Here is a 16,741-nt window from a genome sequence, read left to right as displayed (position 1 = left end):
AGATGCTTTGATACCAAGTTGGATTGTAAAGTTTAACAAATTAGGGTTAGGAAAGAGGGAAGAATAAGAGAAGAGAAGATAGAGTGTTTAGAAAAGGTTTAGGACTGTATGTTCAAGTCCCTTAACCATAGCATATATTTATTTTTGGGTAAATATAACATGAATACCCTTGAGCTAGAAGAATAACAAGCTAATATAAAAATATAAAATATAACTCTAACAAATGGGATTGCTATGTCAATAAATTTTCTCTTCTTTAATTGATGATTTTAAATTATTTTACAGATGTATCCCCCTAAAGATTGGCTGGTGGGGTCATCATTGCCTTCTATATTCGGTCCAGACACTATTCAGATGGTACTGAAGGAGCTCTCTATTGACAATGTTCGGTTAGTTTGTTACTTAGAGAAGCTTTGTAGTTTATAGTAATACATTTGAAGTCTTAGACATTTGTATGTTCCATTATGATATTTCCTTGCTTTGTTCTTAACATCATTTTCAAAGCTAGGATACAATATATCATTATGTTTGTTTAGCCTTGGTAAGAAAAATAGATATAAAATGAGTAATGCTAGATACTATATTTATATCATAAAATTGTCTGACAATGTTGACGTGACACTCCCAACTTAATTCTTGGTAAATAAGTGAATTGGTGTGGTTCCTCTATGCCTAGGACACCAGAATATCGAACTAGGAACCTTTGATTCGAGTTAGGTAAGAGGGATCTTGAACTAAGAAATGGATTAAAAGATCAAATGGTTGATTTGAAGTGCTACATCGACATTGTTGGACAATTATAGGATAAAAATATAGTATCTAGCATTATTATCTGGTGTACATTTGCTTCTCAATATTTGCTTTTGGTTTTTGTTAGAATAGCGGTTAAAAGATTTTCTCTAAATTGTATTTCAACCGTATTATTCACTGGTTGCTTGCACTTGTATATATAGAGAATGGGTTACAAGAGTTTGAGATAGAAAGAGTTTCTATCTAGGAGTGTTTACAGAGATAGAATTACACTATAGGATAGGTTTAATTTAAACCTATTCTGATCTAAAACAGATGCAACCGGTTAGAGTTCTACTCTAAGGCTAACTGGTTTGTTTACAATTCAAAACTAGAAGTTATCTCTTATCTTCGGTTGAGGGTAAGAGGTCTTTAGCACTCAGACTCTTTGATAAGAGTCCGTGTGCTTTAACATCCCCCCTCTAGGTCAACGGGGAAGCTTGCATGTTGAGCTTGGAGCAAAACCATGGAAACCGATTTGAAGCAACCGGTTTGGTTAGAACATCAGCGATTTACTCTTTGTTGGGGATGAACAAAATAGAGTCTTGGCAGTAACATGATCACGAACAAAGTGGAAATTGATTTCCACATGTTTGGTTCTAGCATGGAAAACCAGATTGGCTGCCAAGTATGTGGCTCCAATGTTATCACACTATAACTTTGGAGGAGAAGGAAGCTGGACATCAAGATCTCGAAGAAGGTACTGAATCCATCGCAGTTCGGCAGTGGCATTGGCAACCGACTTATACTCAGCTTCTGTACTCGATCTGGACACTGTCAGGTGTTTCTTAGAACTCCAAGAAATCAGGTTGGATCCCAAAAATTCACAATATCCGCCAGTAGACTTTCGATCGTCGGGGCATCCTGCCCAATCCGCATCGGAGAAGGCTTCAAGTGTAGATATATTCGACTAAGTGAGTAGAAGACCATGAGAGACCGTGTGCTTTAGGTAGCATAGTATCCTTTTGACAGCTTGCCAATGAAGTTTAGAGGGCTTGTGCATGAATTGACATACTCGGTTTACTGCAAAAGCCAAGTCTGGTCACGTGAGAGATAAGTATTGCAAAGATCCCACGGTGCTACGATAGAGCAAAGGATCGTCCATGGAATCGCCATCAAATGCTGAGAGAGAACTTGAAGAAGACATTGGAGATGAAACGGGCTTAGCTTCCAGCATATTTGTATGCTTGACTAAGTCAAGGATGTAATGTCTTTGGGAGAGTAAAAGACCAGATTTCAGTGGAATGACTTCCACACCGAGGAAGTAGTTCAGCTTGCCAAGATCTTTGACTGCAAAGGACATTTGAAGTTGCTGCAAAAGATCAGAAATAGCTGCTGGAATAGAGGTAGTGATGATGATATCATCAACATAGACTAAAACAAACATAGTTAATGATGTAGTCCGTAAAATAAAGAGAGAGGAATCTGCCTTAGAACTTAGTAAAACCCAGATCATAAAGTTTGGTACTCAGTCGGGCAAACCAGGCCTGTGGTGTTTGTTTCAAGTCATAGATGGCTTTTTGTAGTTTATAAACATGATTCGATAGACTTGGATGAGAGAAATCGGGTGGCTGAGACATATAGACTTCTTCATCGAGAGAACCATGTAGAAAAGTGTTTTAAATGTCAATTTGACGCATGTCCCATCCACGAGAGTAAGCCAAAGATAAACTATCCGAATGGTTGTAAGTTTAACAACCGGGCTGAAAGTCTCTCCATAGTCTAGGCCAACCTATTGATGAAAACCTTCAGCTAAAAGGGGAGCTTTATGCCTTTCAATGGATCCATCCGCTTTTCTTTTAACTTTGAACACCCACTTGGAGCCCACAAGGTTTGTAGCTTGTTGAGGAGGAACTAGAGTCCAAGTCTGGCTTTGAAGGAGTGCATTAATTCTGTCTGCATAGCTTGTCTCCTCTCGGGTATTTTGACAGCATTGAAATAGCAAGTAGGTTATGCAAGGTCGGAATCTTGTACAGCCAGTAGAGCCTGAGAGATAGGATATCTTATTCTGCCATCTGTGAAAACTCTTGGGAGCACAACTTGATTCTGTGCACGGGTGACCATAGGATGAATTCGAGTGGGAGCAGGACAGGGAGATAGGGAAATAGGTGAACTAGAGACAAAAGGAGAGGCTGAGGAGCTAGATGCAACACCGGATGGAGAAGAAACAGAACTGGAATTAGGAAATGCAGCACTGGATGCAGAAGTGGATTCTGTAGATGGAATTCTAACAGAATGCTATGGCAAATTTAATGAAGATGGTAAGACAATAAAGGAGACACTGAGGAAGGAGAAGAAAAAGGAAAAATTGATTCATGGAATGTAACATCACGAGAGATGTACATTTGGCCAGTTGGAGGATAAAAGCATTTATATCCTTTATGGTTGCGGCTGTATCCTAAGAAAATACATTGCTGAGACCAGAAATCAAATTTATGTTGATTATAAGGACGAAGGTTGGGAAAACATGCACAACCAAAGATTTTTAAAAACTTGTAATCGGGACTGGTATTAACAAGTTTTTGAAAAGGAGATTTGTTTTCCAAATTTGGTGTAGGATAGCATGAAGTTTGCTAGTTTGGCAAGCCTCATCCCAAAAAGTTTTGCGAACATGACTTTCAGCAAGAAGAGCAAGTGTTGTATTGATGATATGCCGATGTGCTGATGAGCTTTGGGTTGCTGGCAGGAAGGACAGGAAGTAGCCGACTTATTGGATGAAACTGGAAGGGAAAACTTGGAAATCACGTGCTTCACAGTGCGTAGAGCAGGATGACCCAAGCGTTTGTGCCATTGTTCAGCAGAGGTCCTTTCACCAATAAGAGAAGTAGGAGAGTTGGAAGTGGTGAGTAAGGGTAGCAGTTGATATAGGCCATGCTTAAGAGGACCCTGGTGGAGGATGGACTTGGTTCGGCAGTCCTTGATAACAAAAAAGGAAGAATGAAACTAAAAATACAGAATTGTCATGAGCAAATTTATTGACAGAGAGTAAATTTTTGCATATCGAAGGAACATGAAGTAAATTTTTAAGAATAAAGGAATGGCGTGGACAAGAGATACGTATAGAACCTACATGATTTATAGACAAACCTGTACCGTTTTCCACACAAATCTGGTCAGAACCCGTGTATGCATCTGAGGAGATGGTGAGGTTGTTCAAGTCATGTGTGAGGTGGTGAGTGGCACCTGAATCTGGGTACCAGCTATCATCAGTAGGTAGATTGGGAGAGGAGTAAAAAGCCTGCAATGGAGACTGAAGATTCATTCTGAGAAGCTTGGTCAAAGCATTGGTAGCAGGTGTTGGCATAATGGCCAAGTTTGTTGCAAATTTGGCAGATGCGTCTGGAGGAACTGGCGCCATGAAACTGCTGGCCACGACCACGTCGGCCAGAGGAGGAACCACGTCCACCAGGAAAGGTACTACGGTAGCCACGACCATTGGGGAATCCACGACCACGGGCAGCATTGAAGCTGCGGTCACGCTGGCTAGAAGATGTAACTGCCAAGCTATATAGTTGTCTTTGGCTAGTTTGATTGAGGGAGAGTGATTCATGTGCGGAATATTGAAAATAAGAGCGGGTTGAGCAGAGTTGGAATCAGCGGTAACACTGGATTCGACCATTGAACAGAGAAGGGGAAAAAAAAAAAAAGAGGAGATAGACATTTAGTCTTTTAGTGGCTCTGATACCATAAAAGATTTTCTCTGAATTGTGTTTCAACCATATTATTCACTAGTTGCTTGCACTTGAATATATAGAGAATGAGTTACAAGAGTTTGAGATAGAAAGAGTTTCTATCTAGGAGTGTTTACAGAGATAGAATTACACTATAGGATAGGTTTAATTTAAGGGATAAATACCCCATTGGTACCTGAGTTTTACGTGTTTTTAAATTTAGTACCTAAGTTTTGTTTCGTATCATAGGTGGTACCTGAATTAAGGGTAAAAACCCATTTGGTACCTCTGTTAGATTTTCCGTCCGAAATTTAACGGCTCGCCACGTGTCAACCGCTGAGGTTGACACGTGGCACTACATAAAAAAAAATTAAAAATTAAAAATTAAAATCTTTAGAAAATGATTAAAAATAATAAAATTTTAAAAAAAAAATTAAAAAAAGAAAAAAGAAGAATTGGCCACCATGGGGGTGGCCGGCCACCCCCATTTTGGCCAAGGGGGTGGCTGCCCAGCCACCCCCTTGGCCGGTCTGACCGGTCTGGGGTGGCCGAACCACCCCCATAGGGGGTGGTTCGGCCACCCCACAGTTGAAAAAAAAAAAAAAAAAAATTTTGGAAGGGTTTTGGCCCTAGGGGGTGGCCGAACCACCCCCTAGGGCCAAAACCCTTCCAAAAAGAAATTGAGGGTTTGCCCTTGGGGTGGCCGAACCACCCCCATGGGCCACGGGGGTGGTTCGGCCACCCCCAAGGGCCAAAACCCATCAAAAAAAAATTGAGGGTTTGCCCTTGGGGGTGGCCGAACCACCCTCTAGGGCCACGGGGGTGGTTCGGCCACCCCCAGACCGGCCTGTCTGGGGGTGGCCGAACCACCCCCGTGGCCCTAGGGGGTAGTTCGGCCACCCCCTAGGGCCAAAACCCTTCCAAATTTTTTTTTTTTTTTTTTTTTCAACTGTGGGGTGGCCGAACCACCCCATAGGGGGTGGTTCGGCCACCCCAGACCGGCCAGACCGGCCAAGGGGGTGGCTGGGCCACCTCCTTGGCCAAAATGGGGGTGGCCGGCCACCCCCATGGTGGCCAAGGGGGTGGCTCAGCCACCCCTCTTCTTTTTTCTTTTTTTTAATTTTTTTTTTAAAATTTTATTATTTTTAATCATTTTCTAAAGATTTTAATTTTTAATTTTTTTTTATGTAGTGCCACGTGTCAACCTCAGCGGTTGACACGTGGCGAGCCGTTAAATTTCGGACGGAAAATCTAACAGAGGTACCAAATGGGTTTTTACCCTTAATTCAGGTACCACCTATGATACGAAACAAAACTTAGGTACTAAATTTAAAAACACGTAAAACTCAGGTACCAATGGGGTATTTATCCCTTAATTTAAACCTATTCTGATCTAAAATAGATGCAACCGGTTAGAGTTCTACTCTAAGTCTAACCGATTTGTTTACAATTCAAAACTAAGAGTTATCTCTTATCTTCGGTTGAGGGTAAGAGGTCTTTAGCACTCGGACTCTTTGATAAGAGTCCGTGTGCTTTAACAGCGGTTTTGGTTAAGCAAATAAATTCACCATTTCCTATTAACTTAAACTTTTGGGATAACTGCTAATTTAAAAATGGTATGAAAGTATATGGTCCTGAGTTTTAATCATGACTTCACATCTATGTTTGATCTAAAGTTTTTTTTTTTAAAAAAAAAAAATCTTGTTGGATCCCAGACATTGAAGAAGAGCTTGGGTCCACATTGTAAAGAGGAGTGTTAAAATAATGGTTAAGTAAATAAATTTACAATTTTTCATAAGTTTATGCTTTTTGGAATAAGTGGTAATATAACAATTTTTATAATTAATTTTTTAAATGAACCTATATTTTTCTCTTTTATTGATTTCATTAGAGTTTATACTTTCAATCTTCTAATGTGCATTCTTTTAATGATTCACAGAAAACTACTTCGAAAGTGTGTAGTAAGAATTTATTAAAATTGAAAGTTGAATTTTCATTAATATAGGGATAAAACTCTTGTACAAACAATTTATTTATTTATTTTTGTGTTAAATTATCAGTTATTCTAAAAGTTTAAACTAATAGGATATGATGAATTTAATCATTTAATTAATATTTTAACATTCTCCCTTACGTATAGCTTCAAGCTCCCCCACAAAAAACTAGGCCAATACGTGGAATTTAACTGAAATTAGGATAAATTATGAAATTAGAGTTTGAATCCATGATTTCTGCTCTCATACCATGTGAAAGTTTGAATTGTTATCAAGTGATATGTACTACACAGCTATATCCATGTAAATGGTGCCATGAGCAAGCAACCAGTGGTTTCACATCATTTTGTGTAGGAATTTCATTTCACTTATTTGCATGTATGGCAGTAGTCTAATAATTGTGTCCTCATGCTTCATATTCCACTCAAACAGAATTGATGCACCCTTCAGCATTTTTGCCTAGAATCTAAATTTTAAACTTTATAATTGCATGTTAAACTAGGAGATAAAGGGTAAATCAATTTTTTCGTGTTGATATTAAATATGCTCCATCAAGAGCAAAATGGCATGGATGCACCTGTCAGCATTTCTTTCCAAAGGTCTAAATTTTAAACATGATAATTGCATTTGAAAACAGAACATAAATAGTGCATCAAAATTCCCATATGACCATTGGATTTAATCCTTTACATTCTGTATATATTGTTCCTAGTTGTTCTCTACAAAGTTGATACTATTGCCTCCATCATGTATGTTAGTCCTGTTTTGAAAATTCATATTTTAAGGGGGGATATTATTCAATGCATTGTCTTTCAAATAACAAAATACTAGTTTTCAAAATTACCCTCAATTTAAACTCAGATAAAGCAAATGAAAAAGAGGCGTATTGACTTTCTTTGTATACATCAAGTGCATTAGGGTTGCACCTCTTTGCGCTTTTCAATGAAATGAATTATTTATCAAAAAAGAAAAAAAGTAAAATAAAAGGGTTAGTTAAAAAAAGTCGTTTATTAAAATGCTCCATTGACTTTTCAAAGTAGACAATATTTTGGGACATATCCCAAAATGATCTACAGGACCAGCAATTTGGGATGTATGGAGTAATGAGGGATTTGGTTGTTTCTCATTGTTGTCCTGTTGGCGGTTTTCAATTTGCAAACTGCTGTACTGACATGGTTGAGTCATGGTAGTTTTCCTAATGAGCTTTTTCTACAGAATCTTTTGGGAATCAAAAAACTTTGAAGGTCATACAGACAAAGTTGAGCCATGGTATGGAACTGCATATGTCATTGAGAAAATTACTGGCTCCATGATTCAGGTTTGTAGACAAGTTGGGACTTAAATGAGAAGTTGCTTGGTCAATTGAATTCATTAGGTTGGTTAGGAACTTAAATTTGTCCTGAGGGTAACTTTACTGTGCTTCTAAACTTACATATTTAATTGCAGGAATGGATGCTATGTGCTCCTAATGAAAATTTGCATTTACCAGCACCCAATGTGTTCATTTGCACTGATCTTTCACTTAAGAGTGCTCAAGAGAAGGTATGATGAGTTATAAGTGCGTGTGACCGTTATTTTCTGTTAATTTTTCTGATTTGTTGACCTTTGAAACAGGTCAAATTTCCGGTTCTGTTAAGAAGGTCATCCTATTCAAGATTATGGTACAAGCCTGATACAATGTTTTCTACTCCTAAAGCATATGTTAAGATAGATTTCAATTGTTCCCATGCTGGCAACTCTCCTGAAGCAGAAGTTCTGACTCATATTTTTACACGGTTGTTAATGGATTACTTGAATGAATATGGTAAGAAGATGAATTTTATAACATCACTTGAACCAAAATGGAGTTCTGATTCTCGTTTGTTTGTTTGATGTTCTATTTTTTATTTTATTTTTTCTATAAATGGTTTTTATTTGAAAAGGGGCAGTGCAACCTAATTATAACACGGTGGCCTGTAAAATAAAATTTGATGACTTGAGCTGTCTTTTGTTACACCACCCCCCCCCCCCCCCCCCCCCCCCCCCCCCCCCCCCGATACACACACCAAAGCCCGCACGAGAAGACCTAACTTTAACTTGGCTTTTTCAGCTTATTACGCACGGGTTGCTGGTCTATATTATGGCATAAACCATGCAGATTGTGGTTTTCAGGTATCTTAATAACACTTCTTAATTTCCCAGAGGTTGAGTTACAATAGTATGTGTTGGATATTCATAGACAACAGTATATGCTCTCAATTTCTTATTGAATTGTCCTTGCATCTGGGTTTTATATTCCACTGATAATCAAATTGTCTTTAAGGTTTCAAATTTTTCTAATTTGAATTGGCACTTGACTTCAATTATTTGGAAACAGAATTATCTCATATCGATCTAAAAAAGCTTGAAAACTGTTGTCTATATGTTGATGGCATATCTTTCAAAATCTTAGCACGGAGGTTGTAAATATATGTTCAAGTGAGAGATTTCGAGTGCATGATTCAACAGCATGACAGATCATCAAATAAAATTTGGGAATTTTAACTGGTAGACTTTCAGACTTCTGAAAGATTGTTCATTTACTTTGAACAAAATTTGAAGTTTAATGCAAGGGAACTTGGATCATTATGTTCAGGGACAACTAGAGTGAAGCACAACCTGGAAAGAGGGTCCAAAAAAGGTTGAATATCTGGTGTTACCAACCGCCTTTGGTCATAGAGATTTAAAAATGTGTTCTTCAATGACGATAAATTTTTAACCATTGCTGCGGTACAACACTGATTACATTGGCTAAATGTATTAAGCTATTTTGAATTGCTTGGATCTTCTGATTGTGTAGGTTCCCTTCATCAGTATACGGCACCTTGATGTCAATTCATATGTGCGTATGCGTTTTTTAGCAATATAAATGATACTATTCTATTGTGCTGATGAAGTATGTCTGACCAAGATAAATTATTGAACTGGACTTATGAGCTTCAAAGAAATTTCCTCATTTTCAATCTTTTCAAATTTAACTTCGATTTTTATTTTAGCCTAACTTTGTTGTGTTAGACAAGCTGGAAATTGCCTTGCGTTCATGATTGGAAGCTAAAGTTAGTCAAACTGAAAAGTTTTACGCAAACCATTATTTAGTTGTAGTTACTCTTCTTTCTCATTACCTCCCCCCCTCCTCTCTCTCTCTCTCCCTCCCTCCCTCCAAAATCCTTTGACAGCATGAGTCCCTGTTTGTTCTAATTGTTTGCTTTTCTTATTTAGGTGACTCTGGTTGGTTACAATCACAAACTGAGGATTTTATTGGAAGCTGTAGTGCAAAAAATTGCAAGCTTCAAAGTAAAACTTGACAGGTTTTCTGTGATAAAGGTAATTCTCATTTTGCCTACAAGATCTCAACTTTCTACCTTGTTCGAATATTGCTATTGTTTTGTTTCTGCAAGCACTCTATACAAATGAATCACCTTTATGAGTGGTGTTTCAAGAATTGGTTGTGTTATTCCTAGCTTGTGCTGTCATTGATCATGTTTTGTTTTCCCGTAGGATGCGGGCTTTGTTATGTTGAACTGTTAATTGGTCACTTGGTTTTACCGAGTCAAAGAGGCTTGGCCCATGGATTCTTTTTTTTCTTTTTCCCTCCTTTACTTGATTAGTTTATGCACACTGTTGCACATGCATTATCACCTTTACAATCAAAACATAGCAGTACATTTTGCTACGGATCAGCTTAAGAATCAATCATTCGGATTTGTTGCAGCATATTGATGCATGAATGGAAATTTGTTGTCCAAGCAATATACATGGTTTCAGCATTAATCTTTATTTTTGTATCTCTATGTCTTTGTTTTTCCTACTTTAGATGTTTTCCATATTTTCACTGCTGTTCATTTGAATTTCCTCTACTGTACCTCATTTTTTTTTTCTTTTAATTTTTTATTTGTATGTATTCTTTATCTTGTTAGCACTGAACATTTTCCTTATGTAGTTTATCTTATTTAAAGAGGAGCTCATGCATAGAAGATATAATTTGCGGATTCCATCAAATATCTCATGCAGTGCATTTGTCAAAAGCATATTGGTATAATATCTGAATGTTTTTTTATCAGGAAATGGTAATGAAGAAGTACAAAAATTTCAAGTTCCAACAACCCTGTCAGCAGGCTATGTACTATTGCTCTTTAATACTGCAAGACCACACATGGCCTTGGATGGAAAAACTTGAGGTTCTTCCTCATCTTGAAGCTGAAGATCTTGCAAAATTTGCTCCAGTGATGCTCTCAAGGGCTTTCCTTGAGTGTTATATTGCAGGTTCTTTTAAGTCTTTACTTTTTATTCTGATTTTTGGTGAATATCAGCCATTCTTGTCTGGGTTTTAATTTCATTTTGTGACTACTATTTTTCCAGGAAACATTGAAAACAGTGAAGCAGAATCGATGATCCATCATATTGAAGATGTTTTATTTAGTGGTCCAAACCCTGTATGCCAACCTTTATTCTCATCGCAACATGCGGCAAATAGAGTTGTTAAACTTGAAAGGGGCATGAGTTACTTCTACCCTGCGGAAGGGCTTAATCCTAATGATGAGAATTCTGCCCTTGTTCACTATATTCAGGTAACTTTACATGATTCTAAAAGATGGTATGGTCCGGTTAAATGCTGGAATAATTTGTTAAATTAATTCATTGTGTTTGAGTTTCTCACAGACTTTATGACTCCTGGGTAAAGTTAGCTGTTAAACTTTTTCATATCAGTTTCTTCTCTCTTGATTTTTTGTGGCATGGTGAAAAATTCCTCAAAATGCATTTATCAGATAATTGGGCAAAATCTTTTAAGCTATTGTTTTCTCTACTATAATTTTAAGGTTTTTGTGCACTATACGACTCCTGGAGAAAAATTCTAGGGAAAATTAGTAGTTACAATTCCATAGAATATTTTAAGCTAACCACAATTGATCGAAATTAAAAGATATCCAATTTATAGAAAAGCAAGGTGGGATGGGAAGCACATGCATTGTGCCACCAGAACCGATATAGTATTCTCTCAAGAAAGAAACGTAAAATTCTCTCTTCCATTTTGTGCACAATTTCTGTAATTTATATTCTTGTGACCTGTCCAGATATTGGGATCTGGATGAAATATCTCAATGGTGGTTCTGAAGCTGTTATGCTCCTGTTAAAAAATTGTCTAGGTTCACCGTGATGATTTTGTGCTGAATGTGAAGCTTCAGCTTTTTGCCCTCATTGCAAAGCAACCAACCTTCCACCAGCTTAGGTCAGTTGAGCAGCTTGGGTATATTACTAAGCTCATGCAGAGGTGTGTAAAACCTGTTCCCCCTAATTATCACACCTTGCATGTAATATCTGCACTTCTCTTTTATAACTTACAAATTTTTAATAATATAGGAATGATTCTGGTGTCCGTGGAGTGCAGTTTATCATCCAATCCACAGTAAAGGTATATAGTATGACTTTTTTCTCTATATGCTGTTGACTTGTTACCTAGCCTCATGTACTCTCTCTTGATCTTAACAGGGTCCTGGAGTTATTGACTCAAGAGTTGAGGCATTTCTCAAGACATTTGAGAGTAAACTTTATGAGATTACCAATGATGAATTCAAGGTGAGAAAAAGTTTTTAAGTAATTTTTGTCTGTATATGAGTTCTTACCATGACCTGCATTGTCTAAGTTATTCGCTAACATATTGTTTCTTTACTCAGAAGGGAAGCCAGTGTTTCCTGTCCTCTGATATAGTTGATAGACATGTAATAGCTTTGCTTTGGATGTCAACCTTCAATGCCCTCAAAATGGAATGCAAAACAATTTGTGGGATTACATGCATCATTTTTAGGATAATAGTTTGTGCACTCATAATATGGAATCAGTTAAGAAGGAAAAAATGCAAATTTAGTCCTTGTAGTATCAAAAAAACAATTTACTCTCTACTGTCAAATTCCATTCACTGACTGAACAAATTCCGTTAGTGTGACATGTTAGAACCAATAAAATTGTGACATGTGTCCTATTTAAGTAATGGTCACACTAGCGGAATTGGTAAAGTCGATGGACATAATTTGACTGTAAGGAGTAAATTATTTTTCTGGCATACCTCAGGGACCTCTGAATTCATTTTGAAGTCCTTTTTTTGTACTAGACACCTCTTGTTTTAATGTCCAAAAACATAGATATGCCTTGACAAAACAAAATAAACTTTGAATAATTAGTTGTAATTGCTACTTATTGGCGACGTCAAGCCCTATAATGTGATATTTGTGAAGTTTTTGTGCTGAAATAATGTCATTGGAATTGTTTATATCCATTCAGTAAATCACAACTTTTTATACCATTAGCTAAAAAAACAGCCGGAATTTCCTCACGGCTAGGTAGTTCCGCAATGCTTTTCTAATCCATGTTTCAAAATAATCATCAAATCGGATGGTTAGTCTGATGTGTATTACGGTTGCCTGATTCGTTACTAGCGTTTGGGCCATCAGGACATGAGCAATCCTGTAAAATGTCATATGTCTTTAGTGTAATTAGATAAATTTATCTTTTAATTAATATCAAATTCAAGGCTTGCCCCTCAAATTTGGCTTTGGGTGGAATATTGCGGACGGGGGGTTGGAGACATGGGATTGGTCTTAGGTTCAGATCTTGATGTTTTTATGTGCATCAAAAGGTAAAATTTTCTAGAGCCTTGATGATTAAATGGACCTTTAGCGATTCAACTTTATGGTTGAAGTGTCCTAGCATTTTCAAGTTTTGATTTTATTTCACGGTAATTTATTTGCTAAACTGCATGTCATGCAGAGTAATGTGAATGCATTAATCGACATGAAGCTTGAGAAGCACAAGAACTTGAGTGAAGAATCTGGATTTTTCTGGCAAGAGATTTATGGTGGGACCCTCAAGTTTGATAGGAGAGAATCTGAGGTATGAACATCTTCTATCTGATCTTTTTTGCACGTGCTTAGAATAAGTCTCCCCAAGTATTATTGGAGACCTCTTCTTTTTTTAAAAAAAAAAAAAAATTAATAATGATAATGACAATAATAACAACCACAAAAACAATAAAGTTTAGTAATAATAACATCAATTTCTGTGAAGAATGTGAATTTGAAGAGGCAAAACATCATACAGGACTTGTCATATACAATTCCTGATCTCAGTCATAGGAGCAGAAAGATATAGTCAAGGAACATGAGCTGATTAAAACATATATTTTTATTTCTTTTGGATGATGTTCGTTCAAACAGGTTGCAGCATTAAGGCAGCTGGAAAAACAAGATTTGGTCGATTTTTTCAATGAGCATATAAAAGTTGGTGCACCTCAGAGGAGGACTTTAAGTGTAGGAGTGTATGGAAACCGACACAGTTCGGAGTACACGACAGATAAAAGTGAACCACAACGCTACTCTATGAAAATAGACGATATATTCAGTTTCAGAAGATCACAGCCTCTTTATGGTTTATTCAGAGGAGTCTCTGGTCATGTGAAATTGTAGAGATAGAGTTGAGCTGCACCAAAATTAGCAAACAAACAGAACTTCTGCCATCTCAATGTACCATAGTAGTGGAAGAATGTTGAAACAAATATTTTGAAAATTAATCGCAAAACATGGACTGTATATGCATGTAAATAAGTGATTGCCTAATATATATGTTTATACACTCAGTCTACCACTTTATTTTGATTTTGAAAAAATCAAGTTAAAGAAAAAAAGAAGAATCGTAAACCCACTATACTGCAAGCTAGGAGAAAAGAAAAATAAAGATGTGGATAATGGATGATTTATATTTTGAGTTTGTTAATGTTTTTGTTGTTCCCTTTATATTTTGAAGTTGTTAATGTTTTTGTTGTGAGAACTGTAAACAAAAAACTTATGAAGAAATTTTTTTTCTCTAAAACTACCACTCAATTACAATGTCATTCCAAACTTTTCATTGAGACAAGTTATCGGACAATGTCCCTTTCAAATTATTAAAAAATTGTCAATGTTTTCTAAGATTAGTAAAAAGACAAAAATGATTTTAGATTTTTTTTTTTTTTTTTAAAAAAAAACAAATTAAAAAAAAAAAAAAAAAAACAAAAGTATCCCTATAAATTTGAAAGAAAAAATTAAAAATTTTAGTTTCTTTCAAAAAAAAAAAAAATGAGGTTAGTTCTCAAATTTAAGTAGAGTAATGTTTTTTAGCTTGCACAACTTTCGCACAATTTTAACTACCTTTTTTTTATGATTAACCATTAGATTTGTTTTTTTATATGTGGGCCCTAATTTGTTTTTTTACATGTGGGCCCTAGATATTCAAAGGATAATTTAAAAAAAAAAAAAAAAAATTATTAGAGTTGTATAAAAGTTGTATAAGAAACATTTCTCATTTAAATATATCTGTTACATTTTTCAACAATTTGTCAAATATAAGTATATCTATTAAAATTTTCAATAATTTGTTCTTATGCATGGTAATCATGTTGTACTACAATTAGCAATGGAAGGTCATATTGCTTTGTTGTGAGTTCATAATTTTTGAAGCTTTGTGCCAAATATATACTATTAGCTAAGGTTTTTGGAACAAGTTGTGATTTAACTAGAAAAATGGGACATGATAACTGCATTACACACTCAATTACCACTAGAATCTATGATTGTTTTTTTTACATGCTTATATAAATTGATTTAAACTTGTTATTATAGATATATATATCGACATGGCTGATTTAAACGAAGAGGAGCACAAGGTTGACATTATTTCTCTTCCAAATGACATGTTGATAGAAATTCTTACAAAAGTTGCTTCATCTTCCTTCACCGACCTTTTCAAGGCAAAACTTACTTGCAGTGATTTATGCCGGTTGGCAGAGGAGGATCAAATCCTCCAACAATTATCTTTGAAGAAGATTTCGTTATTTTGGTCTACAAATGCTGAAATTACGTTCTTAAGATGTTACAAAGAGAGTGGAAACTAATATGCAATATATAGAGAAGGCATGCATAGATACTTCACTTCCAAGAATCCGGAACTAGGGCTTAAGTTATTAGAAAAAACTTATGAAAAGGGATACATTAGAAGCATCGTACATATATAGTGTTATTTTAAGTTGTTATGGGGGCCAATTAAAGTATCAGGGCTTGCGGATTTTGTCATCTTTAATTTTTTGCAGGTTAAGAGATTCGAGAATAAAAAAATGTCGAAAGAGAATAAAAGGCTATGTTCAAGGCATGTGGATCAACAATCGTATAGCCAGAGATCAAGAACTCTACTGTCATGTAGAAACATGTCGCAACTATGGAAAAACACCAAATTATTTGATTGCAAGGCGGTCCGGATGACTTTCCAGTGACTATATGAAAGAATGATGAGAGGTTTATGTACTGTGTGTATTGTCAGTGTGATCATGAAGTTTATTTGTTTTGTAATATATTACTTTCTTCCATATAGTCACTAGAACAAATAAACTTCATTATCACACCGGCAATACACACAACATATAAACCTCTCATCATTGTCTTTCATATAGTCACCGGAATGCCATTTGGACCGCCTTGCAACCAAACAATTTGGAGTTCTTTCATAGTTGCAATATGTTTCTACATGGCGGTAGGGTTCTTGATCTCTGGCTATACGATTGTTGATCCACATGCCTTGAACATAGCATTTTATTCTCTTTCGACATTTTTTTATTTTCGAGCCTCTTAGCCTACAAAAAATTAAAGACGACAAAATCCGCAAGCCCTGATACTTTAATTGGCCCCCATAACAACTTAAAATAACACTATATATGTACGATGCTTCTAACGTATCCCTTTTCAGAAATTTTTTCTAATAACTTAAGCCCTAGTTCCGGATTCTTGGAAGTGAAGTATCTATGCATACCTTCTCTATATATTGCATATTAGTTTCCACTCTCTTTGTAACATCTTAAGAACGTAATTTCAGTATTTGTAGACCAAAATAACGAAATCTTCTTCAAAGATAATTGTTGGAGGATTTGATCCTCCTCTGCCAACCGGCATAAATCACTGCAAGTAAGTTTTGCCTTGAAAAGGTCGGTGAAGGAAGATGAAGCAACTTTTGTAAGAATTTCTATCAACATGTCATTTGGAAGAGAAATAATGTCAACCTTGTGCTCCTCTTCGTTTAAATCAGCCATGTCGATATATATATCTATAATAACAAGTTTAAATCAATTTATATAAGCATGTAAAAAAACAAACATAGATTCATACTAAAGTATTTACAAACATCCATTACCAAATCTAATAGATTCATACATTATAATGTATTTACAAACAAACATAGATTCATAGTAAGAAG

General features: G+C 36.0%; 1 protein-coding gene across 2 annotated transcripts in view; it reads left to right on the top strand.

The window, feature by feature from the left end:
• LOC133872516 (insulin-degrading enzyme-like 1, peroxisomal) overlaps nt 1-14,099 on the top strand; it is a 39,601-nt gene extending 25,502 nt beyond the window's left edge. For both annotated transcript variants that reach the window (XM_062310036.1, XM_062310037.1), the window contains 13 exons: nt 286-389; nt 7,670-7,772; nt 7,901-7,996; nt 8,069-8,258; nt 8,544-8,605; nt 9,692-9,796; nt 10,534-10,735; nt 10,832-11,040; nt 11,617-11,741; nt 11,831-11,882; nt 11,960-12,046; nt 13,235-13,357; nt 13,681-14,099. In XM_062310036.1, the coding sequence (XP_062166020.1) occupies nt 286-389; nt 7,670-7,772; nt 7,901-7,996; nt 8,069-8,258; nt 8,544-8,605; nt 9,692-9,796; nt 10,534-10,735; nt 10,832-11,040; nt 11,617-11,741; nt 11,831-11,882; nt 11,960-12,046; nt 13,235-13,357; nt 13,681-13,929 (1,707 nt within the window). In that variant the 3' untranslated portion in view covers nt 13,930-14,099. The remainder of the gene's footprint in view (nt 1-285; nt 390-7,669; nt 7,773-7,900; nt 7,997-8,068; nt 8,259-8,543; nt 8,606-9,691; nt 9,797-10,533; nt 10,736-10,831; nt 11,041-11,616; nt 11,742-11,830; nt 11,883-11,959; nt 12,047-13,234; nt 13,358-13,680) is intronic.
• The last annotated feature ends 2,642 nt before the right edge of the window (nt 14,100-16,741 follow it).

The sequence above is a fragment of the Alnus glutinosa genome, chromosome 7 (assembly GCF_958979055.1).
Source record: "Alnus glutinosa chromosome 7, dhAlnGlut1.1, whole genome shotgun sequence".
NCBI lineage: Eukaryota > Viridiplantae > Streptophyta > Magnoliopsida > Fagales > Betulaceae > Alnus > Alnus glutinosa.
The sequence above is the reverse complement of the archived record's forward strand: the minus strand, read 5'-3'. Positions and strand labels throughout refer to the sequence as shown.